Genomic DNA, 25,272 nt, shown 5'->3' with positions numbered 1-25,272 from the left:
CTCAAACCTAAATGTGTTTAGAATCACCTGGAGTGCTACCTCAACCAAATTAAGATTCAAAGATCCTACCTTTAAGAGTCTGATCGTACAGATCTGAGCTGCATACTTCAACCACGACCCCAGGGAATTCTGACACAAGTGGTGGGGGGAATCTCACCTTGAAAAACTGTAACAGATGAGAAACTCCTTTAGGGGTAAGGTCCATCTTATCCTATCGGTTTTTGTGCCCAGAACAGAGCATTGTGACTAGCACTCAATTCACAATCAAAGAAAGCATTTCCTTATTGGGTATTTACCCCTGCCCAGCTTACAATGAACACCCAGGGAGTTAGTCATCTTACTGTCCCACCAAAATTCAACTTCTGAAGGCCCAGAAATCCCAATTTGTATTTCCTCTGTGGGTCTAGCAGTATCTTCTATAGTGTAAAGCACAGTAGGTCTTCAGGACATACTTGCTGAGACAAAGCATAAACGGGAAGGAGAGAGGAAGAAACAAATTAAACATACAAGATACTTTCAGAAGACCCCTCATTTCACGGTGATCCAACAGATTTAGTTTGTTAATTGTGACACTTCCAAATCATCAAGAAAATGTAATGTGCTGATATATAACAGAAGTGGCAAACTCTTTCCTTTTCTTCCTTTGTTTTCAGGGGAGCTACCAATAAACACTCAGAGTGGGGGAGCAGGAATAAGTCTGAGGGCAAACAAGAACGTTGACTAATGTGCTCTGAATGAGCCAAATGCTGACTGCTATCACAGAGCCCTCGGTTTCAGAGCACTAAGAGATGTCCTTAATGTCAACAGTGGGCACTTATTTTACACAGGAGCCTGTGACAAGCAACTCTTTAATACAGCACCTCCACTTAGTGCTAGGCTGTAGGCTGCTGTTTCAGCGTTTGTGTAATACTTGCTCCCATCTTTGCCTTATTACTGATAATATTTCAGTGGCATGTTAGGAGGGCTCATACCACTATAAGCTGACGCTGGCTTCTTAAAGCTACTTTTAAAAAGAATCCATCAATTCTTCCATTTGCCAAATCTCTGCTGCTTCTCTAGGATGCCCTCACGGCTTTTACATCTTGATCAGTTCAGCAGATTCTCCAAACTGGTTTTTCCCTTTTAAGTACTCAATGTAGGACAATGAGCTCCTGCAGCTCAGGACTGGCTTTGTGGAAGAGAAAGAGGCTTGCCCTTCTTATCAGAAGCCTTGCTTCAGGTCTCTGCTTCTAACAAGCCTTGTGACTTGAGAAGATCTACCTTTTTTATTTTTATTTTTTTTTGAGACAGGGTCTTGCTGTGTCGCCCAGGCTGGAGTACAGTGGCACAACTCTGGCTCACTGCAGCCTCAGCCTCCCACACTCAAGCAACCCTCCCAGCCTCCTAAGTAGCTGGGACTATAGGCGCACACCACTTATACTTTTTTACTTTTTGTAGAAACAAACTTCATGTTTCTCAGACTGGCCTCAAACTCCTGAGCTCAAGAGATCTGCCCACCTTGGCCTCCCAAAGTGCTGGAATTACACATACGCACCACCACACCTGGCCCAGGGCTCAATTTTCCTATCTCTGAAATCATTTTTTAAAAACTGAAAAACACAAGAAAAAGGAAATATTATAACAACTGCTCTACTTCTCTCACAAAGCTGTAATTAAGATCAAATAATGTGGAAGGGAACTGCCAATTTTAATTCTTTTATGGTGCTGATCTCAGGGCAACCACATCTGAATATTGTCTAGTTGGTAGAAGGAAAGGATTAAGAGTGGGCTCAGGGGAACAGGGATTCAATTCCCAAAGTCTCATTTAAAATAGCAGTGATTGGAGCTCTCAATAGTGTTTCCTGGCAGAAATAGCCAAAGGTGGTTCCCAAGGTAAAGGTTGCCAATAGTTGGTGGGAAACAAAGAGATGAAATCTTATCCCTTCTACTTCATGTGTCCAACCCAACAGCTCAACCTATAGATCCTTGAAAATGACACTTACAACAAGAAGAAAATAAAACACCAACATACTTCCTGCAGTCCTATAAAACAAGTTGATCATTTCAAGACTGGCATTCTAGCAGGCTACCAAAACTACACCCAAATTCTCTGTAGTATTCTATCTACACTACTTGATGTCATGAAACAAACACTGAATCTGGTGGCAGAAGACTTGGGTTTGAAACCCACCTCTGCTTATTAGGCAAAATCACTTTATTCATTCAGTTTCAAAGCTTACAGACCATTTGCTTGGAATATCAAAGTTAAAGGGGGTACCAATTCCTTGGATGGATGAGCTGGACATTGTATGCCTTACATGAAGAGGAAGCTGCAGGGGCCAAAGCCTGGGGATGTGAGAAAGGGCTGGTGTGTTTGGGCAGCTTTACCTTGCTTGGTTTGGCCACAGTACTGGATGTCCCCTGGGGAGTGGGGAGGGTGAGGCTAGACTTCTCAAATCTTCCCTGTCTCTGTTTGTGAAATGAGAGGTTAGACCTAGGTGGCCACTAGGGCTGCTCATGGCTCCAACATCCTCCAACTCTCATCACAGCATCAGGCCTTGATGTGACTGACCACAGGACTTCAGAACATTGGGCTGCAAGTGAGTCCAGTGACACCGAAGTGTTACAAATATGTTGGCTGCTCATACTATGCAAAAGGAGCTGTTTTGGCTGCAGGTATACATTTATACTTGAAATATGCCATAGATATTCTTCAGAGTTTGTTTTTTGGAGTCTACAGACCAAACATTTGAATTTGGAGGGTAGATACAATATAATAGCTCAAAAAGTTTCTTTCTAAACCAGCTAAAATAGGAGATATTGTGCAGAGAGCCTGAAGGTATAACCAATGCCTGGCTGCTATTGCATCAAGTTTCCACTTTCTACACACAAGGCCTGGCATGTTACAAGTCTCTGGGTTTCCAATGGTTTGTTCACCAGTAAATCCAAAGGACCATTGAATGAATTAGTGAATGAATGGGTTTCAATATAGCTCAATAATTATTTGAGGAATAAGTCTATCTTCACAAAAACGTCCATTTGCAAAGATAAGCATCAGAAGAAATCCTAACCTGTGAATGCAAACATGAGGGTGCAGAACAGATGAACCGAGTTGCCTCAAGTCTATCCAGGAGGTAGGTAAGGCAGAGAGTGACCACATATCCCTGTTTGCTCCAATAGTTTTGGTTTGCACCTGTTTTCCCAGCATAATTATTAATAGTGTCCCCTTTGATTCTTGAAAATTCCTGGTTGAGGGGTTAAGTAAGATGGTCACCTGACATATAAATAATAAAATGACTGCTGCTTCTGGCCATTGGGACTAAAAGAATCAGTGTCACTACTTTACAGGACTCTTCACCACAGAAGGTTTTCAGAGATCTCAAGAGCCAGCGAGCAAGGTATTATGCATGCTGCCTTAGAAGGGGAGATACAATCACCACAGGTAAACTGTGGGATACTTGCTGTGTGACAAAGTCAATCCCACTGATTGCAGTTGTTCTGGTAGCAAGAAGCCCAAGACGTAGCTTGTTCAAGTGCAGAATGAGGTATATCATATCCTTAACCCACCAGCCTGGCATGAGCCACATGCATTGCAGGAGTGAATCACACAATCTGGGACTACAATATAGATGCATCACAAACCCATTTTAGGATTGTAAAGCAAGTTCCTTCAGCACAGTGAAGAACAGCTTACTGATGGCAGTAGCAGTCTGTCTGGAGCAGCTGCTGCAAAGATGCTGGCTGTAGCAGGGGTGGCACAACTGGGCTGTGTGCTCCATGGACCTGGTGGGAGCCCCCAAGTTGGTGGGGCAGGAGCCCTCTCCTTCCGGGTGCAGGTGCAGCCACCCAACCATGGCTGCAGACCCAGGCATCCCTATGCTCTTGGGTGCCTTGGAAGTACCCCTGCCCCTGCAGGCTCAAAAGTGCCTGCTCCTGCTGCCTGGCCTCTCTCAGCTCCCAGTGCCCACTCCAGTGTGGAGCAAAGTTGTGGTTGAGCCTGGGCACTGTCGTGACCTGGCTGGGTGTGTGGGGGCTTGGGGCAGCACTGATGTGCCAGCCCCCTGCCACCTCAGCCACCTCTGGGCTTTGGTCGCCACCAAGCATGAGAGGGAGGCCAAGGGGAAGGGCTGAGGGTGGCTCAAGGTGGGCCTGCAGGCACCTCTTGATGCAGACAGCCAGGGTGTCATGGATGCCATGTTGATGGCAGCAGGAAGCAGACAGGTTCCTGGGTGGAAAGGGGCAGGTCCCTGGTGAAGCAGCACCTTCAAGCCAGGGATAGCTTGAAGCATGGGAGCCAGGCTGGCAGTTCCAGGTGGAGCTCACGACCTGGAGTGAGAACTTATGGTGCTTTTTCTGGCCCACTCATGGCCACCCATGAACCAATCAGTATGCACTTCCTCCCTTCTGAAGCCTGTAAAAACCCCAGACTCAGCCAGACTCACAGAAACAATGGCACAACCTGCCTGCAGATAGGAGCTACCCACTCTGGGTCTCCTCTCCACTGAGGGCTGCACTCATCAGGACGACCTGCCTGTGGAAAGAAGCTACCCACTTCAGGTCTCCTGGGTGCTGTATTATCGCTCAATAAAGTACCTCTTGGCCTTGCTTATCCTCCAGTTGCCCATGTACCTCATTATTCCTGGATGTGGGACAAGAACGCAGGACCCACTGTTGTAACACAAACAGGGCTGAAACACGCCTCCCTCTTGCCACACTGCAGGCAAAGAGGAGGAGAGAAAAGAGGAGGAAAGAGTCATGGCCCTTTGGGGAACCCAGACTTAGGAGCTCCCCGAGCCACGGCTGTGACACCCTCTTTGGGGCTCTACAGTTCCTGATACCTCCAAGCTTTCAGGCACCACTGCATTCCCCGGTGCCCACAATGGAAGCCACTTGTGGTATGCCTGGTTCAGCCACGGCAGGGACCTGGCACCTGTGCTGGTGCCACAGGCAGTATGTCTGGGTGTGTGTAGTGGCTGAACCCCATACTTGCTTAATCACTCACACACCCCTCACTGCTCTGTGCCTGGCTCGCTCTTGGCAGGCATGGGCTCTGGGCCGGTAGCAAAAGCTGAGTGCAGCCTGCCAGGCTGAGTGGGCAGAACTGGCCCAGGGGGCCTGAGCAAAACTTGGGCAAAGACACCACCAGCCATAGAGGTTTCTGGCTGGTGAAGCAACACCCTAAGCGATCCTGTGACATTATCTGTTTCTCAAAGAGTGGTCTTTAGATCACTTACTACAGAATTATCCAAAATGTAAAAATGTTTAGAACTCATCCTAGATCAATGATTCAGATTTTCAGGAGGTGGATTCCAGGGATTTGCATTTTTTTCTTTTTCAAAGACAGGGTCTTCCTCTGTGGCCCAGGCTGTAGTACACTGGTGCAATGTCTCGCCACAGCCTTCACCTCCTGGGCTCAAGCGATGAATCCTCCCACCTCAGCCTCCCAAGTAGCTGGTACTACAGGTGCACACTACCATGCCTGGCTAAGTTTCGTGTTGTTTTTAGAGACAGGGTCTCACTATGTTGCCTAGGCTGGCTCGAACTCCTGAGCTTAAGCCAACCTCCTACCTTGGTCTCCTAAAGTGCTAGAATTACAAGCATGAGTCACCAGGCCCAGGATTTGCTTTTTTTAAACCAACTTCTAAACATTCTTATATGCATTAATGCAATAAATATAAAAAAGATACAGCATATTTAACTGAAACATCCAAATGAAATTATTACTTTTCAGGAGGGGATCAGAGGGCAACAATCTCCAATGAGAGGAAATGTTTGACACATAGAGGTTGGTTTCTGTTGTGTGACCATGAATTTTGTGAGTTGCTAAGTTCGTTTTTTGGTGTGTGTCACAGTAAATCTCAAGTTTTATTCCAACAGCTGGTTGGCAAATCTCAAGTCATTGGCTAAATGAGAACAAGCCATGTAAATGACACACAGATGCACACAACTGATTTTTATAGCCAGACTTGAGAGTTAGAGATGGAGATGCACAGGCCACATCATGAAGTCTCTCCCGTGTAAGGTAAGAATATACCAGAATCAAAGAAAGTAGCTTCTGCATACTTTTTTTTTTTTTCTTTCTGAGACAGAGTCTTACTCTGTTGCTCAGGCTGGAGTGCAATGGTGTGATCTCAGCTCACTGCAGCCTCTGCCTCCTGGGTTCAAGCGATTCTTGCGCCTCAGCTTTCCAAGCAGCTGGGATTACAGGCATGCACCACCATGCTTAATTTTTGTATTTTTAGTAGAGACAGGGTTTTACTATGTTGGCCAGGCTGCTCTTGATCTCCTTGCCTCAAGTGATCCACCTGCCTCAGCCTCCCAAAGTTCTGTGATTACAGGCAGGAGGTACCACACCTAGCCTGTATACTTTTTGTTTTTTGAGACAGTCTTGCTCTGTTGCCAGGCTGGAGTGCAGTGGTGAGATCTCGACTCACTGCAACCTTCGCCTCCTGGGTTCAAGTGATTCTGCTGCCTCAGCCTCCCAAGTAACTGGGACTACAGGCACCCGCCACCATGCTCAGCTAATTTTTGTACTTTTAATAGAGACGGGGTTTCACCATGTTGGCCAGGATGGTCTCGATCTCTTGACCTCGTGACCTACCTGCCTCAGCCTCCCAAAGTGCTGGGATTACAGGTGTGAGCCACCATGCCTGGCCACCTGTACACGAAATGTGATTTTGTCCCCCAAAATATTCAAAGTGGCAGCGGTGGTGGGAAGGGACAAATTGCCCCCAAGGGTGTGCCATGCTAATTGAGAACATAGAAGTATGAGATATTACAGATACGCAGGGCTGGAGAGTGGATCAAGAAAGCTGTCAAATATGAATGCTTAAGACTAACAAAGTATCCTTAGAACTCCTCATTTTCCCTTTTTGCAGGGGGATACGTGTTTTGTGAGGTCTGAGGTTTATGAAATTTTGGGGGCTCTGTTTAAGACTACAAAAGTAATTATAAATACAAATTTAGATACTAATGTGAATGTTTATTAAGAATGAGAAAAAAAATCACAACATGTTACTGGAACCCTGGAAGATGAGGTCCCTTTCCTTTGAGAAATGTTTACATAAATGTTTCCTGATTGCAACCTGGCTTCTCCTCATCTGGAACAGCCTGTCTGCATTTTCCGGCAACAATCAGAACTCACAGGGGCTGATCTGAGCGAAGGTCCCCAATACTTAAGTTTAATTAGCTTCTTTGTAAATCTGCCTTTACACTGCTAGACTTCCTTTCTTAATTAGCTAACTCATCAACTTATATTACTTAGTCCTGGAAAGACAGATGATTATTACTTTCACCCTCAAGATTTCACAGTGGGGAGGGCATTTCTACAGGAAGGCCATGACAGATGTCTGTCTCCAGGATGACGGCCATCAGTTCCTTCCCTTCCTGTACAAGCATGTTATTCCTCACATCAAGAGGTGGATCCAAGTCCCCTATCCTCAAACATGGACTAGCCTTAGTGATGTCCTTCACCAACAGAATGTGGCAGTGCTGATGTTCTGGGATTTCTTAGGCTAGGTTTTAAGACGGCTTGCTGATTCTGCCTGGGACTATTTTCTTTTCTCCCTTTCTCCCTTTCTCCCTTTCTCTTTTCCTTTTCTCCCTTTCTCCCTTTCCCTTTCTCTCTTTCTCTCTCTCTCTCTTCCCCCTCCTCTTTCTTTTCTTTTCTTTCTTTTTTTTCTTTCTTTCTTTTTCTTTTTCTTTCTTTCTCCTTCTTTTCTTTTCTTTCAAGATGGGGTATCACTATCTTGCTCAGGCTGACCTTGAGCTCCTGGGCTCAGGCAATCTTCCTACCTCAGCCTCCGAGTAGCTGGGACTATAGCTATGTGCCACCATGCCTATCTGGGATTCTTGAACCACCCACTCTTAGAATATTTCCTCTCAGAATCCAGCTGCCATGCTCTGGGAAGTCAAAACCACATGGAGAGGCCATGTATTGCTGCCTCAGCTAAACTCCCAGTTGACAGGCAACATTAATATGTGAGAAAGCCATGTTGGACTTCTAGCCACGACAGGTCTTCAGAACAACCCCAGCCCCAACTCACATCTGACTGTGGCCATGTGAGAGGTCCTAAGGGAGAGCCACCTAGCTGAGCCTAGTCAACCAATGGAACTATGAAAGAGAAACAGAAATTGTTCTGCAAAACCTTTAAGTTTTGGAGGAGGTTTGTTTTATAGTCAAAAAGGGCACAGAGGAATTGTATTGGGATATAACTCTTCCATGCCCTCTATCCCAATAAGACTGGAAAGACGAAACATGGGACATTGAACTCCCTGGATTATTTCTCTGGTCCCTATTTGTCTGTAAGTGGTGCTTGTTCCCTCTGCTCCTGTCCTCCAGCAGGTAAATACTAGGAAGACCTTCCCGCTCTGGGATTGGGAGATGACAGCCCACAGCTGTTCCATGGGTTTGATTTGGGGGCTAGAGCAGACGAATGAGAACTCCATTTTGGTCTCAAATCCAAACCATTTTAACCAAACCAATCTAACTTTATACTAGTTATTAAAGTTATTTTGACCCCAGACTCCAGTGTCTATTTTTTTAATTGGTTCAGAAAACTTACAACAAAAAAAGGCATATTTTTTCCTCTTCAGACCCCAGCAAGTACCACCATTCTTCCTTTCATGTAGGCTGGAAAGCGAAGTCTTGTTTTTTAAATTTTACTCGGCTTCATCCTCTAAATCCAGTCTGCCTCACTGTGCCACCTTTTAGTTTCCACAGTCCCTTCACCAGTTCAGCTCCTCACTGCCAATCTCAGTCCTGCAATGACGGCCCTGTCTGCAGCTCCCCCATCTCCCATGGTTACAGCTAAGATACTCCTCTTGCTGAAGACCTTATCTATCGCCTCAGGTCCAGTTCAAGGACCTCTGTGGTAATTAGCTTTATTAGAGCTAACAGCCTTTCGAGCTAATCTTTCAAACTCAAATGGCCCCATAAGGCAAATTTTATTTCACACTAGACTATTTCTTCCTTTCTTGTAAAACAAATTGTCCTATTCTCTTCTTCTTTAGATTATATAGTTCTCCCTCCTATATCCAAATCCTCTAGTCCCTTAGAAAGCAAGAAACACATGCTTTATGGCTCGTCATTCTTTGGCTAGTCTAACCATCTAACTAGCCACAAATCTGAATTCCTTGAAGATATGTTCCCCAGTGCTCTACTCAGTAAACACCACTGGACTCATGATACCCCAGTGAAATTTTGTTGTTGTAATGGATTAGGAAAAGGCACTAGGAAGTAATATTTATTATGCTAGGAATTAATATTTATTTGTGCGGAGTACTTCATATGTCATTTAGTTTTTTTCCTTGGATTCCTTAGTATAACAACTCTATTGGCCTCTTTTTCACCAAACAGGAAGTTGAGATCCAGGGAAGTAACTTTTTCAAGGTCACTTAGTAAGTGTGGCGATAGAGCTTGAAGCCAAGTTTGATTACCAGTCTAAGTTTTTTAACCACCATAGCATATGGCCTCCAGGCTTTTTTGAGGTGCCCAGGGAATTCTTTAAAACAAATTTTTCTTCCTCTTCCAAATAGAAGTACTGTTACCATTTATTAAAACTTCAAGACTTTCGGCTATGCATATACGCTTTTCTCTGTATACCATCACACTCTTTGTATGAACAATCATGTTCTGCAATGATTCAGATGGCACAGCCATTTTCCCATGTCAATATGCACCAATATTGTTTTTTATGAATGGGCCAGACTGCAGAAAGCACAAAATACAACAAAATATGATCTTTCCCCAAATGGGATTTTGGCTTGGGCACAAAATGTCACCCAGAATCAGAAGACTATAAATGTTAAGATGTAAACATGTTAAATATTATTCATGTTTTCATGGGAGAAAATGGGGAAACCCAAACAAAGCAGGAATTCTGAGATTCAAGGTCTCACTCTGTCACCGAGGCTTGAGGGCAGTGGTGCCATCATAGCCCAAGGCAGCCTTGAACTCCTGGACTCAAGTGATTCTCTAGCCTCAGTCTCCCGAGTAGCTGAGACCACAGGTGTGCACCACTATGCCCTGATAATTTTTAAACTTTCTGTAGAGACAGGGTTTCGTTATATTGTCCAAGCTGATCTTGAACTTCTAGGCTCAGGTGATCCTCCCACTTCAGCCTCCCAAAGCATTGAGATTATAGGCGTGAGTCACTGTGGCCTTCATTCTCTCTCTTTTCCGTGGGGAGGGGTGGTGGGAAACAGGGTCTTTCTCTGTCGCCCAGGCTGGGGTGCAGTGGCACAATCATGGCTCACTGCAGCCTCAACCTTCCAAGGCTCAAGTGATCCTCCCACCTCAGCATCCCCTGTGGCTGAGACTACAGACACGTACCACTAATTTATTATTTATAAATTCATTATTTATAAATAATATGCTTGGGAGGATTTATTATTTATGTATTTATTTTTTGTAGAGACAAGGTTTTCCTCATGTTGCCCAGGCTGGTTTTGAACTCCTGGGTTCAAATGATTCTCTTGCCTTGGCCTCCCAAAGTGTTGGGATTACAGGTGTGATCCACAGTGATTGGCCCATTCTCTATTAAGAAGAAAGTGAATACAGGGAATCTTTAAGTGTGAAGCCTTCCAGAAGCCGGTGGGGAAGGAAGACTAATATTTACTATCGCTGACCACGTACCACATCTTGTGCCATGCAGTTTCACTGATGTTTTCATTTGCTTCTCCTAACAACATGTCAACATAGGGATTTTTACCCCACCTTAAGGAAGAGACAAGACAGGCTGTGACTGCTTGTGCAGTCCTCTGGTAACACTGGTGCTGGGCTGGAATTCAGATACTACAGTCTAAGGTCTTTGTTCTTTTAAAGAAGGCTGTTTCAGATAAAAGAAAAAAAAAAAAAACCTAGATTTTAGAAAATTGAGAGTGAGCTAAATAAGTGATCTGGAGTTATAAAAAAATAGCTGACAGGAATCTCGATAACCAAAGAAAGGAAAAATGAAGCAGAAATAAAAACGGGACCCTGTGGTTCAGTCTCGCAGGGGCGGGAAGGGGGCTTGCTGAGCTGAGGAGGGAGCTGGCTCCGCAAACGGGCCCCAAATAGAGGAAGGCCTTGTTTCTCCAAGAGCCCAAAATGGGGTAAAGGCGACAGCACGGTCTTTGAGTGGAGGCTGGAAAGAAGGGTGAAATTAACAAGAATCCTAGCTCTAGGCAGGGCCTGTCACTGGCCAAAAAGGGGCGTGGCACAGAGAACATCTGGAGGTTTGGGCTGCCGGCCTGTGGTGGGCTGTCTGAGTTACAGGACATGAGATGTGTGCTGGACTGGGAGTGGGAGAATTTCTGGGAAAGAAGAATGTGAGGAGAGCCTGGGCTCAAGTGCCTTTGAGTTAACAAATCCTTCCTTCTCCACTGAACTCTTTCAGGACAGTATAAAAAAGTTTAAAGGCGAACTTCACTAAGCAAGAGGATGGGGGACCTGGCTGGGGACATTTTCCTTATGCTGGGGGAGAGGCTGCACCCTGTGCTGTTAGGCAGGAAAAACCAGGTACTGCAGGCTAGAGGGGAGTCAAAACATCCCCTACACTCAACCCACACCTCCAGAGAACAGGCCTGCGCTCGACTGGTGGTGAGGGCCTCTCTTGGAATTCAGTTCTTGGCCAGAAATCCCTGCCTTAGACTGGGGAAGGTTTGAGGGAAGCTCAGCAAACCTGGCGGCTGCTCTTTGGGTTTGGCAAACTCGAGATTTTTCCAGCGCCTTGTGTTGAGCGAAACTGAAAACGTGTTTGGCTAGAAACCCTTCACTAATTTTTAAACCCCTGTGAGTTTTTTTTTTTTTTTTTTAACATAAATTTGATCCACATGTTTTTGATTTATTTATATTTAACTCATCAAATCGAATTAGGAGCCACAATGATGAATGGGAACAATGCTGATTTCCAAGAAGATTTTTGAGCCCTTTTTCTTAGAATTCAAACACATTCCACTCCCAGCCCCCGACAACTGTTAAAACTACCAGACTGAGCTGGGTTTGAAATGTAGAACCCAAATGTGAAATAAAGATCCATGCCTGGCAAAGACAGAGCACAGCAGGGGAATGTTCTTAGGGAGTCACAGAAAGAAGGTGGGCTCAGGATGGGGGAATAAGAGAGGAAGTGGGTCAGTTACTCTTCCTTAGGTGGTTTCAATACGTTCATCGAGCTTTGGAGGCTCCCAACGGAGGCCACTTCTCTTGGGAATGACTTGATCACTACCACCCAGGGAAAGGGGGTTCCTCCTCCAAAAATTGGGAACAGGGGGTTCCTTGTACCTATTTTTTTTTCTTGTGTTCTCCGTAGTAGTCAATTCAAGCTGCTCTTCCGCTTCCCTTCTAACAGTTCCACCCCCTGCCACCCCTTCCTGGCTCTGGTGAAGGCCTCTCCATCTGGAAACATTTAACATGTACAATAATTTTAATCTTGTGCAAGAGAATCTTAGATGCACTACATACCCATTAAGTTAAATTATAGCTGTACAGTGTTACTTTGCACAATTCTGTCTGGTCTGGGTTGGCACACACAACAAAGGCCATTACTGTCTTTCCCAATTACCCTTTCTACTATACCATCATTTTCCACAACTTCAATCTTGAGGCCAATAGTATTTCTCTGGGAAACTCTGGCCCCCAAGGTCCCCAAAGTTGCTGTCTTAGGTTTAAGACAAAGGCACCCTCTTCAGAGCACCTTGAACCACTACTTGGTAGGTCCCTAAACACTGACCAAATACATTTCCTTGAATTTGGCTTCTCTCCCCTACAGACTCTGATCTAATTACATAGGCCTGGGTACAAGTACCAGCTTGCTACTTAATAACTGTGTAACTTCGGGGGTTATTTTACTTTCCTTGGTTCCAATTTCCCAATCTGTAAATTGGGTATAATAACTTTACTTACCTTACAGGGTTGTTGTAAAGAGTAAATGAGATGTGTCCTGTAAAAACCTTAATTTGTTGCATGGAGATAGGGAGGTGTTGGTCGAGGGATACCAAGTTTCAGTTAGACAGGAGGAATAAGTTTTAGAGATCTATTGCATGGCATCATGACCACAGTTAATAATAATGTGTATTTTTTAATGATTAAGAGTAGATTTTAAAAGTTCTTACCACAAAAAATAAGTATATGAAGTGATGAATATGTTAATTAGCTTAATTTAGTCATTCCATAATGTAAACATATATCAAAACATGACACTATATCCCATCAACATACATAATTATTTGTCAATTAAAAATAAACTTGGTATGTTGTCTCAGCCGGACTAAGTAGTTAACAACAATTAGTTTTATTATTATTGAAACTGCCACACTTTATTCAACTCTAGAACTTTTCTAAGAGCATTCAAATTTTTGCAGAGGTTGACAGTTTCCTTCTAAATCCTCTCCTCTCCCACCAATGCTGAAGTGACCAACTCAGTGCCCTACAAACGAGTATCATTCAGCGAGGTGACACAGGGTTTCTCACCAACTGCCTGGGATTCTTACTCAGTTCTCAGGGAGTCTTCCATGCACGCCCAAATTTTAAGCCTACAGGCCCTTCCCGAGATCCGCAGTAGCAGAGAGATTGGAAGATCTAAAATCTAATGCATAGAGAGCACTCTCCTTCAAGCCAAGTGGAGCTGCTGCTTCTCATTTTATATAAAAAGTATATGTGAGAAAGGGAGGTGGAGAAGGAGGTTTTTACTTTGCTTTAAGGAGCAAAATCAAGACCTTTACGGATGCTTTTTGGAAAGTAGAAAGGTGAAGGCAACATTTAAGTTATCTGACAAACGCCTCTCTCGTAAGGGGGAGAATAGAAAAGTCTGAGTCCAGTTATAAGCCCTGTGCTCAATGGCATTCAAAGAAAAGAGAGTTGAAGGTCCGACATGTATTGCTCTTCTCTGGTGAGAAGTAGTTTTAACGTTAATTCATGGATCCTGATGTTGGCCAGGAATTCACCAGCTCCTAGGGAGGACTTTGGACACCTAATGTAGTCATGGTCTTCATTATGCAGAATTGCTATGAGGACTCACGAGAGAACACTTGCAGAATCTTGACAAATGGTAATTATTATTTCTACAGAGCTGACCTCACTTGAAATCCTGGGTGATACCAGGAAATGTGTGTATCTTCCATGCCCAACATTTACTAGAGATTTCTCTTTCAGTGGCTTCTTAGTCCCTTTTATCTACATGTATATGGATGCCAGCCCAGCTCTAAAAAACCCCCAGGAAACCACTCCCTGCTCACAACTCGGCCAAAGTGGTGGGTCTAGGTGACTATTTGTGCCCATAGAGGGTACTAAAGTGGACATACAATCAGAAGGGATAAATACACAGGCTGGGAAGTCACTTTGGTCTAATATAAAAGGTGAACTGGCCCAACCAGACTCCTCTCTAGAAATGTGGAATTGGGAGAATGAGAAACTGGGTTGATTGGTAGCAGAGCCATAAAGAATGTGGTTGGCCACATCAATGGCAGAACTCCATGTGAGGGCTGAGAACTTTCTGCTGTGGAGGCTTTGCAGGGCTGCCCTGATTTCAAAACCAGTCTCCCATAAAGCCTGGCTGTTCAATCGTTCTGCTCATGGACACCATAAATATCTCTTCTAATATTATTACTATTGTTTTTTTTTTGAGTCAGTGTCTCACTCTGTTGCCCAGGCTGGAGTGTCATGGCACAATTATGGCTCACTGCAACTTTGAGCACCTGGGCTCAAGCAATCCTCTCACTTCAGCCTTCTGAGTAGCTGGGACAGGCATGTGCCACCATATCCAACTAATTTTTTACTTTTTATAGGAACGAGGGTCCTGCTATGTTGCCCATGCTGTTCTCAAGTGATCCTCCTGCCTCAGCCTCCCAAAGTGCTGGGATTACAGGTATGAGCGACCACACCCAGCTGGCCTTCTTGTAGTATTATTAAACTTATCCTTTTTTTTTTTTTTTTGAGTTAGCTTGAGTAAGTTTCTGTTTCCTCTGACCAAAATAGTATTTGTTAAAACAGCATCTGCTCTTGGGAAGTACATGCAAATAGTGTTATGTCTAAATGTTCTGAGCATTTCCAGTGCAAGGAATTATTTTAATACTTAATTACAGGCAAGGTGCAGTGGCTCATGCCTGTAATCTTAGCGCTTTGAGAGGCTGAGGCAAGTGGATCACTTGAGCTCAGGAGTTCAAGACCAGCCTGGCCAATATGGTGAAACCCTGTCTCCACTAAAAATACAAAAATTAGCCAGGCATGGTGGTGCGCACCTGTAATATCAGCTACTTGGGAGGCTGAGGCAGGAGAATCACTTGAATCTGGGAGGTGGAGGGTGCAGTGAGCCAATGTTGCACCACTGCACTCCTGGGCAACAGAGAGAGACTCCATCTAAAAAAAAAAAAACCAAAACAAAACAAAAACAAAAAACAAAAAACCTTAATTACACATTGTAGGATATGCTATTGGTTTCTGACTTCTGCTTTCCTGATTTCCTTCTACTGTAGAAATTGGGAGAGTTAAAGCTCTTGCTCTCTCAACCTCCCTTGCAGCTAGGTCATGTGACATAGTTCTGGCCAATAAGAGGCAAGTGAGTATCTGTTGGGACAGAGGCTGTCCCTCCTTTTTCCATCTTTGCATAGAAATGTCAGGCTTGGACCTGCCGCCACCACCTTGTAACCATGAAGGGAAAGTCAGAGAAATGCAGAGATGCTACAGCCCTGACACAATGGAGGTGCTGATCTCGGCTAACTGCAACTTCTGTCTCCTGGGCTCAAGTGATTCTCCTGTTTCAGCCTCCCTAGTAGCTGGGACTACAGGCGTGCACCATAATACCCAGCTAATTTTTATATTTTCAGTAGAGACAGGGTTTCTCCATGTTGGTTAGGCTACTGTTGAACTCCTGACCTCAAGTGATCCACCCGTCTCAGCCTCCCTAAGTGCTGAGATTATAGGCATGAGCACCCAGCCTGATCACAGTTATTCATGTATACCTTTTCCAAAGTGAGGATGGAGTGGGAAAAAGACACAGACGTGAGAGATACAGTGGAAGTACATATAACACAAGTTGGCCACTGTCTGGATATGGGGTTCAGTGACAGGAGGAATAATGCTGAAAATGTTTTATTGTACAAAATATAAACAAAAACCTCATGTGGTACCTCTGGAGCTGAAGACAGGAATGGTTTAATGTAGATGTTGGAGTCATGCACCTTCAGGTCATGGTCCCCAAGTCCCCTGGTCACTCCAATAGTTGCCATTACCCGGGCCTAGGAGTATAAGCAGAGAGTCATCAGAAACATGCACACAGTGAAAGCATCCTATCCCAGTGCAGCTGCCTGGGCTAAGAACAACCAAAGAATTTTTCAGTTTCTCCTGCCCGTCTTTCCAGGCCGCTTGCTGCTAATGTATGTGGATAGCTTTTACCAAGAAAGGGCTCACCAAAATCACTTCTGTATTTGAGGAGTGTGTTTTCTACCCATTATCTTAAGCTTGACAGGTTGCTGCTGTTTCTTTTCAGCTTTCTTTTTTGGAGACTGGAAGGAAGGATGTCCAATAAACTAACTCCAATGTATGCATGATGTCTACTGCTGTGGAAATCAGTTCATATCAAACCCAATAGGATAGATTCATCCATCCATCCATCCATCCACCCCCCCACCCATCTTTCTGTTACATATCCACCGTACAAGTATTTGCTCTACACCAGCTATGTCCTTAGTCCTGTGATAGGCACTAGTAAAAGATGTAAAAAATGAGAAGTAGCTCTTGCCTTCCCAGAGTTCACCTGTTATGTTTTATGGCTGGAAAAAGGAACTTAGCAACTCTATAACCTATCCTGCTAACATCTCCGCAAATTCCCTCGGGTGGAAAGGAACAAAATGTCACCAGTGCTGTGACATAGCTACACAGAGACCTCAGGGCTGAGACCTCATCCTAAACTGTTTTTTGAATGCTGTAAGGAAGCAACACTATTACACAAATGCCTACACAGTCAGCTTAAATATCTCCTGTTATGCTGAAGATTTGATTTACCCAAACATTTATTGGGTGCCTACTATGTACTTACATCATGTGGTGGGGGCACAAATGTCTAAGGCCTCATCCTTACTATAAAGAAACTTGGGGCCATGTGTGGTGGCTCATGCCTGTAATCCCAGCACTTTGGGAGGCTGTGGCAGGTGGATCACTTGAGGTCAGGAGTTTGAGACCAGCCTGGCCAACATGGTGAAACCCCATCTCTACGAAAAATACAAAATTTAGCTGGGCATGGTGGTGGGCACCTGTAATCCCAGCCGCACGGAGGCTAAGGCATGAGAATTGCTTAAACCTGGGAGGTGGAGGTTGCAGTGAATTGAGATCATGCCACTGCAGTCTAGCCTGGGTGACACAGCGAGACTCAGTTTCAAAAACAAACAAACAAACAAACCAATAAAAACAAAAAGAAACTTGGTAAGGGAGATAAGAGGGATATGTCTAATTAATAACATAAAATATGGTTAAGTACCAAAAAACACATAGACAATGGGTTACGCAAGTTTAGAGGAGGTAAAAATTCTACTGAGAAGGCTCCATGGAGGAGGTGGCACTTAGCACAGAAAGGTGGATTGCATCGAGACAAGTGACACGGAGGGATGGAGAGAAAGTCATCCTGGGTGGAAGAAAGCAGTGTCTTAACCCTTAATCATAAAAAATATACTCAGTATAGTGTCATGGTTCAAAGACCTGAGCTTGAATTCTTACTCTATTACCTGGGTGATAAGAGTAATTACCTCCTTTGAGTGGGGATGAAGTAAATAAATGCTAAGAAACACTGCAATCGAATATATTGCCTTCATCTTTATCCTAGTCTGTCAACAGGGCTGTGAATTTTGAAGCTAGCCTTGCTTCACAAGGTAGGCAGAGCTCACATTAAGCAGAAATCAAACCATGACACTATTTTGAGGGCAAGGGTCACAGGGGATAGACATGAGACAAAGCCGGACACAGTAGCTCACATGTGTAATCCCAGCACCTTGGGAGGCCAAGGCAGGAGGATCACTTGAGCCCAGGAGTTGGAGACCAGCCAGGGCAATGTGGCAAAACCCTCTGTCTACAAAAAATATAAAAATTAGCCAATGTGGTGGCATGCATCTGTAGTCCCAGCTACTCAGGAGGCTGAAGTGGGAGGATCACCTGAACCTGGGAGGTCGAGCCTGCAGTGAGCCGAGATTGTGCCACTGTACTCCAGCCTGATGACATGTCTCAAAAAAAAAAAAAAAAAAAAAAAAGGCCGGCGCGGTGGCTCAAGCCTGTAATCCCAGCACTTTGGGAGGCCGAGGCGGGCGGATCACAAGGTCAGGAGATCGAGACCATCCTGGCTAACATGGTGAAACCCCGTCTCTACTAAAAAATACAAAAAACTAGCCGGGCGAGGTGGCGGGCGCCTGTAGTCCCAGCTACTCGGGAGGCTGAGGCAGGAGAATGGCGTGAACCCGGGAGGCGGAGCTTGCAGTGAGCTGAGATCTGGCCAGTGCGCTCCAGCTTGGGTGACAGAGCGAGACTCCGTCTCAAAAAAAAAAAAAAAAAAAAAAGCGACGCAAAGCAAAGTCTGGGGCTCTCTGCCCCTGCTGGGAGGCTGGACTGGCTCCCTTCTGGCCAAGAAGTGCTCAACTCTAAATGTGAAAAATTCTGAGTCACTTGTGGCTCTCCTGCTCTCCCCCCAGAAATGGCAGCTTCTCTGTGTACTTTTCCAGTCAAAGAAATCTGATGTTTCTGCTAGTGACCGACCTTGTTTACAAAGTATCCAGGTGTTACCCACACCAGTCTTTAAAAGCATCTGAAGAAAGAAAATGAGAAGTAATGGCCACAGAAGTACTCTGAAACTTCTGGGTAGGTGTACGCAGAGAAGAAAGAGAAAATCCCAGTCCAGGATCTAGACGGAGCTCCAAGAACTCACGGAGTCCTCAGACAGGGGTGGTGTCTACCAATACAAGCAAAACGGAGACATGGTGCCTTTTAAATAGGCCAACAGGTACACGGACAGAACTTGCCACCTGCCCATCACAAGACCATCAAGCTTAAATTACCTGAAATGCTTGAGGAACATGATGTTTTGGTGAAGTGAACTTTACACTAAAATTAGAAAAGCCTTGCTCCTTCAAATCTTATTGCTGTAAACTTCTAAGAATACATCATTCTATTTTCCTGTTGTATTAAGGAAAGTATGCTGAACATAACTGAACAGCTTATTTAATACTTATGCATTTATGTCAGGTACCAGGCTAGACAGGAACTAGAGATACAGGGATAACAGGATGTGCTCCTGAGTTTACTGGAACTCACTGGATATTAAAGGGTAATACAGAGAATCTCAGCCCCACAAAGAAATGGAGCTGCAGGCATAGGTCATTAGGCTGAGTAATACTCATTAATGGTGCCCATTGTACCGAAAGGCACAAATATTTATATCAGAACAGTGCCTATTAGCCCTGACATGATTCTTAACCAGAGACGGTGATTTGAAGGGTGTTCATTTTCATGAATGGGGTATGTTTGTTTAAAAATGATTCCTACATGGATCAGACATTTGTGTTTGGTATTCATCCTTCTGTTGAAATGTATTTTTCCATTGAAATCACTGCTGGCCTACACTGAGCCCAAAACCTAATCATGTTTGTTTTCGTGCTCTTGCTCTGACACACACACACACACTCACTCACTCTCTCTCTCTCTCTCTCTGCCCATGGAAGGCATCCTTTGGTTTTCTTGTGAGTCATTTCTTCTTGATAAAAACTATCGAATGCTGGAAAAAATATCAGTTGAAGACTCCTCTCAGTGTGACCACATTTTTCACTTGGAACGCTTTACACCGAGCTGAAATGTATTAGCGTTCCGAGGAAGAATGCAATGATTCAGAAAATGTTTGTTCTTACTGGGAAATAGATTCCAAGCTTCTCTCCACTCCAGGATTTCAACCTCCTCCAGGCCTTTGCTCAGAGACCACTTTAGGATCCACGGCCTTTCTTTGGTTCAACAATGTGCTGTTCAGTGCTGGATTCTGACTGGAACCATGGGAGCTCATGATGGTCTTTGTTACCTTAGTCTGGGCTCTGGTTGTTGTGACCCTATAGTCTAATTATGGTGAAGCTTTGGACTCTCTTCCATGGCGCAAGTGGCAAACAGACTTGCAAAGGCTGAACTTCCATGGTGGAGTCTGAGACCGCAGGAAGCAGACAGAAAGCCGCGGCGCTACACTGGCGTCTGCCCCTCGCTTGGCTGCGTGATCTGCCTGAGCTGTTTTAACCGCATGGTCCCAGCTGCCTCGTCTGCCAGATGGATATAACACAGCCAGCTTGACCTGCCTCCTTGCTTGTTGTCAGATATAAATGAGATGATGTGTGTGAAAGTGGTCATGTTTAAACACTGTAAAAAGTTATTCAAATGGATTGGGAAGGGGGACGTTATTTTCAAAAAATTGGCTTAAGTCCGTTGTGCTCACTGCCCACCTCCCACCCCCACCACTCCTTGGACCCTGAAGACGGGAGGCCTGAAGGATGATGGATGGGATATGCTTTCAAGCTGTCAAGGCTATAAAATCACAAGCTGCTGAGTGGAACACACGGACTGCCACAGGCTATGTGGAGCCTCGCGGGCTATGTGGAGCGAAGGCGGGACAGAGCCCTGTCCTCTCCACCCAGGGGAAGCACAGGTGCCTACCTTCTTGCCTTCTCCATATATAAGGGGGAACTTCAAGTCCTCATCCTCAATGGTTTTGTATGCCCTGTAGGGGGATAAACAACATTTTAAAAAAGGTTTGCACTCCATTAGTGACCTGCTGCCCTGACACCGACTGCTAGGGATTTCATTTTCCCTGAGACCCCAACCACTCACCACACTGACTACCTCTTTCTTTATAGGGAGTTGTTTTCCCTACAGAATTGCGTGTGTGTCTTTTACCAAACCAGAAAATACTGTCTTCATATGCTTGAAGAGGGAGGAAATAAGTTGGCATATGCATAATTGGCAAAAAGGGGAGATGGGTTTCTGGCCTTAGGGTCTGTGTTATAATGAAGTGACCCAGCGACAGTATTCTCATCATGAATCCAAAACTGTGAGACACAGCGGTGCTCAGAGATGAATGGAGTATGAACCGGCTTCAAGAGCCAGTTCTCACCTTCAGGGGTTGTTTATACCAAGACAGCCTTGTACTGCCATGGCTAGAGAAGAAATCTTTAGAGCCTGGTTGTTCTCTATATAATATGCAAGGTTGGTAAAACATTCTTTGTTTCACAATAGCTTTTACATAGCCACTCAATACACAGAAAGAACCTTCAGTTTATGCCTCAATGGTTTATTCCAGATAGGGTCCTCCAGATGCCACGGCCTACACAACGGAGGTGGGTAAGATGAAAGGGATAGAGCTGATGAAGACCATGTCTTGCAATTTTGCTTATAACCAAGTTAAAAAACAAACAAGTGAACAAACAATTATTAGCCCAGTTACAGCTGTTTATCACCTTGAGCATGTAGCTTGACCTTTTTCAGTCTCAGTTTCCTCATCTGTACAATGAGGCTAATACACAGAATACCAAGGGCTCAGTACAGAAGCTGCACTTAGTAAGAGCCCACTTAGTGGCAGTTATTACTAATACTTAGTAGATAATTAACACTTGGCATACCAGTTCCCCTTTCTGCAAAATGGGGATAGCACTGTTCATAACTTCAAATATGTTATTTAAAAGACTAAGTAAAAGATGGCGTAGGTTCTGTTGAGTTAGGTGCTATAAGTAGATGCTTTTCTACAATAACATCTCCTGAGTGCATTAAAAATCCTGATTTATTAAATGGCCTGCCATTCCTGGATATACCTAGGCTGCCTGGGAGTGAATCTGAAATCAAATTTATGGAAGCTCTTGAGGTACAAAAGAAGGTAACTAAATTTCAAAAGCATGGAACCCCAAAGTTAAAGCAGGTCCATCCTCAGGAAGTTACTTGGATAAGGTGTCCTTCCCCTGAGGTGGAGAATCAGTGAGGTTTTGGCACCAGATGCACCTGAGCTGGAGTTCGGCATTGACTTTGGTACAGTCCTGCGCAAGTGGATGTTCTCTCAGGCCCTCAGGATCCTCGTTAATCAATTAGGGCAAAATCTGGGGCTCATTCGTGAGATTATTGCAAAGATTAAAATGGGGAAATGAACGTGGAGAGCTTAGGAGGTACTTAGCGCTGTGCCGGGCACAACAAATGCTGTTGCTGCTGAGTGAGCCCAGAGGTATTCTAGAAATTGAATTTTCAAACAAGGAAATAGACTGTTTCCTTCCCCCAAATCTACCAAATTAACACAAAGTGCAAATAACCACTTTGATGTTTTTACATACTCACATGAGCTATTTTAAACACTGTGGTATATGAGTTTTGGGAGGAACAAATAAAGCTATTATTAGAAGAATGAGGATTTTTTAAAACTTTCCTGGTGATTCCAATGTGCAGCCAAGGTTGAGATCCATTACTGTAGACCAAGCATCAATTAGCTAACATTCAAAATGATTCATCAATTAGCCCCTTATCAGCCTGACCCTTAAGACCACAGACTCCGTGGCTCAAGGGAGAGGAGGAAAATGGCCTGAGAAAGGCCTTGAGATGAGCATGAACAGGGACTGGGGACCCCATGTGGAGAGGGACTTGTGGACAGTGAAGAGACAGGCCCGCACAGAGAGGGGGCAGCAGTGGAGACCAGATGTAGAAAGGGGCTGGGCCTCAAGATCCAGGCACAGGAGGAGCCTGGATCTGGTGTAGAAGAGTTGGGTCTATGGCTTGACAGTCACAGGAATTAAACAGAGGCAGAAAGCTGCAGCTCTAGAACCAATGACTGGGTATCACCTACAGCTTAATAGAGACAGGCGAAAAGCACTCTTAACAGAGTGTTGCAGGAGCACGAAGTCCATGTCTCACAACTCTGAAAGACACACACTTAGAGTTGTTACCCACAGGACCAAACCAACTGCAAATTTTAATATTATATGTTAGCTTCTGTTTATCTTCAGGAACAGCAAAACATTATAAATAGAAACAATGGTGGAAAAGGAAGGTTTATTTTGCCCTGCCAGTGTTGGTTTTCAATCAACTATGAGCACTCTCTCTCCCCCAGCAACTAAAGACAAGGGGGAAGAACACCAATGAGGAGGAAAAGTACAACCCTCTTTCCCCCTCCATCTTTCTGAATCCTAAGTGCAGATCATCATATAAAGTTAAGTGGACTTCCATCCATAGTTACAAAGCCTTGAGTAATAAAGTATAAAACATAGTACTCAAGAGTTAAAACTGGCAACTTGATTAGAGTCTGTATAAATTAATAATAGCTAATAGTAATCACAGCAGCTATGATTTACTGAGCATCTTCTACATGCCAGACACCAGGCTCTGTGCTGACTTATAGTATCTAAAATCTCTCAATGGCCTTGCAATGTCCTGTCTTAGAGGAGAGAACTGAGCCCACAGAGGTTCAGTTACTCCTCCCACATCAAAAAGGTGGAGTGGTCTTAAAACTGGACTTGGACTTTTCCAGAAAACATGACAAAGAAATGTGGTATCAGGACTTAGCTTTGGGAATTTCTCATTCTAGTCCAAGAGTCTGAAAGAAGACCATTATTGTCCACTTTCTTTGGGTGACCAGCTGATATCTGATGAAGAAAAGAAGACTTTTGGCAAAAGAGGAAGGGGAATTTTCTGTGTGAGTGGCAAAAGAACAAAAGGGGATCATGTTTGTACAAAACCAGTGGCTACTACAGTACTGGGTCTACAGGGAAGAAGAGAGGAAAGTCAGCAGAAGTGATGGTCCATGTTCTTTTTCTTTCTTTTTTTTTTTTTTTTTTTTTTTGAGATGGAGTCTCGCTCTGTTGACCAGGCTGGAGTGCAATGGTGCAATCTCGGCTCACTGCAACTTCTGCCTCCCAGGTCCAGGTGATTCTCCTGCCTTAGCCTCCCAAGTAGCTGAGATTACAGGCAAGCGCCACCACGTCCGGCTAATTTTTGTATTTTTGTAGTGATGGGGTTTCACCATGCTGACCAGACTGGTCCTGAACTCCTGACCTCAGGTGATCTGCCCATCTTGGCCTCCCAAAATGCTGGGATTGATCCATGTTCTTAGACCTGCAGCTGCTTTTCTGGCCATCTCACCAGAAATGAGTGACCACAGAGTCAACCAAGCCCTCTCCCACAGAGAACAGACCTGCCTCAAAATGCTCTCAGTTTAAGGAGGCCGTCTACGTGCTGGCCCACTTGGAAGGCCTGTCTGTTTTACATTATAGTCCATGTCAAGGCTATTGGCCTGAATTTATGCTTCCAGCTTGTCCCTGGCTTCCTTCTGTCTCACTGGGGGAAGATAGGAGAGGGAAGCTTGAGAGCTCCAAGACATGGAGGTACTTTGAATTTGAGATGAAAAGAGTGTGTCCAGTCATAGAACCAATTCTTCTACACCAGATCCCAAGATTTTTGAAATCCTAATTAAATTTTTAAGAACTAGCCCCCCAAACAAATCACTCGCTCGTTTTACAGTAATACAACTGACCAGAGATTATATTATTTGTTACAATATAGCAATACTGAAAGGCTTAGGAAAGATTTTCTAGACCAACTCTTATTAATATTTTGGGCCAATTCCTTAGTGAGTATTTATGAGGCCAACCGAATCATTTTTTTAGATGAGAAAAAAAAAATGCAAGGCTTAAAAGGGTTGCTAAATTCTTGGCTTTCCCTAACTGAGAGGCATTATTCTCAGAAGTTTCCATTAAATTCTTTTTTAAAGTAATAGTTTCCTTTGTAATGGTGATTGTGCAAAGCTGTAAAAACAAGCCACTGTTGGTTTGGACCTACTGGAAGGAGCAGTTCAGCATTAAGCCCGAAATGCCACCAAGTCAGCTGTACCCCAAGTATAGGAATCCCTTCTACAATACACCTAACCTTGGTTCCTGGCCTCTCCTGAATGGACTGTCACGGATGTCACTGTCCTATGAGTTTAACGGGACTTAATGTCAGCCCATTCCACTGGAGAACAGCTCTGGGAAATTCTTTCTTAAACTGACCCAAACCCACTGGCCCATCTGGAAAAACATGAAATAAATCCAGACTATTTTCTGCTTGAGAGCTCTTCAATTGTTTAAAGAGAGCTATCTCAAAGTTTCCTTTTCCTTAGTTCTTTCAACTGTTCTTCACAGGACCTGGGGGATCCTAACCACTCTAGTCCCCATGCATCCAACAAACATTAACTGAGCACTGAATATTGGTATGGTAGTGGCCCCTAGGGTCTTTCTGGCTTGCCAGTGTCCTCAAAAAATGGTACCTGTAACTGAAAACACTTAAGATGTGGTCCAAAT

General features: G+C 44.4%; 1 protein-coding gene across 6 annotated transcripts in view; it reads right to left on the bottom strand.

Annotated features, from left to right (window-relative positions):
- Positions 1-25,272, bottom strand: part of PPM1H (protein phosphatase, Mg2+/Mn2+ dependent 1H) — a 349,098-nt gene that overhangs the window by 88,295 nt on the left and 235,531 nt on the right. For all 6 annotated transcript variants that reach the window (XR_004439771.1, XR_004439770.1, XR_004439769.1 and 3 more), the window contains exons 8-9: positions 20,621-20,684; positions 16,084-16,191 (exon numbers count right to left, since the gene is read on the bottom strand). Coding sequence is in view for 3 of the 6 variants with exons in the window: in XM_033221424.1 (XP_033077315.1) it covers positions 16,084-16,191; positions 20,621-20,684 (172 nt within the window). In the remaining 3 variants the exon portion in view is untranslated. The remainder of the gene's footprint in view (positions 1-16,083; positions 16,192-20,620; positions 20,685-25,272) is intronic.

The sequence above is a fragment of the Trachypithecus francoisi genome, unplaced genomic scaffold (genome assembly GCF_009764315.1).
Source record: "Trachypithecus francoisi isolate TF-2019V2 unplaced genomic scaffold, Tfra_2.0 Lachesis_group11, whole genome shotgun sequence".
Classification (NCBI taxonomy): domain Eukaryota; kingdom Metazoa; phylum Chordata; class Mammalia; order Primates; family Cercopithecidae; genus Trachypithecus; species Trachypithecus francoisi.
Note: the sequence above shows the minus strand (reverse complement) of the source record. Positions and strands in the feature narration are given on the sequence as shown.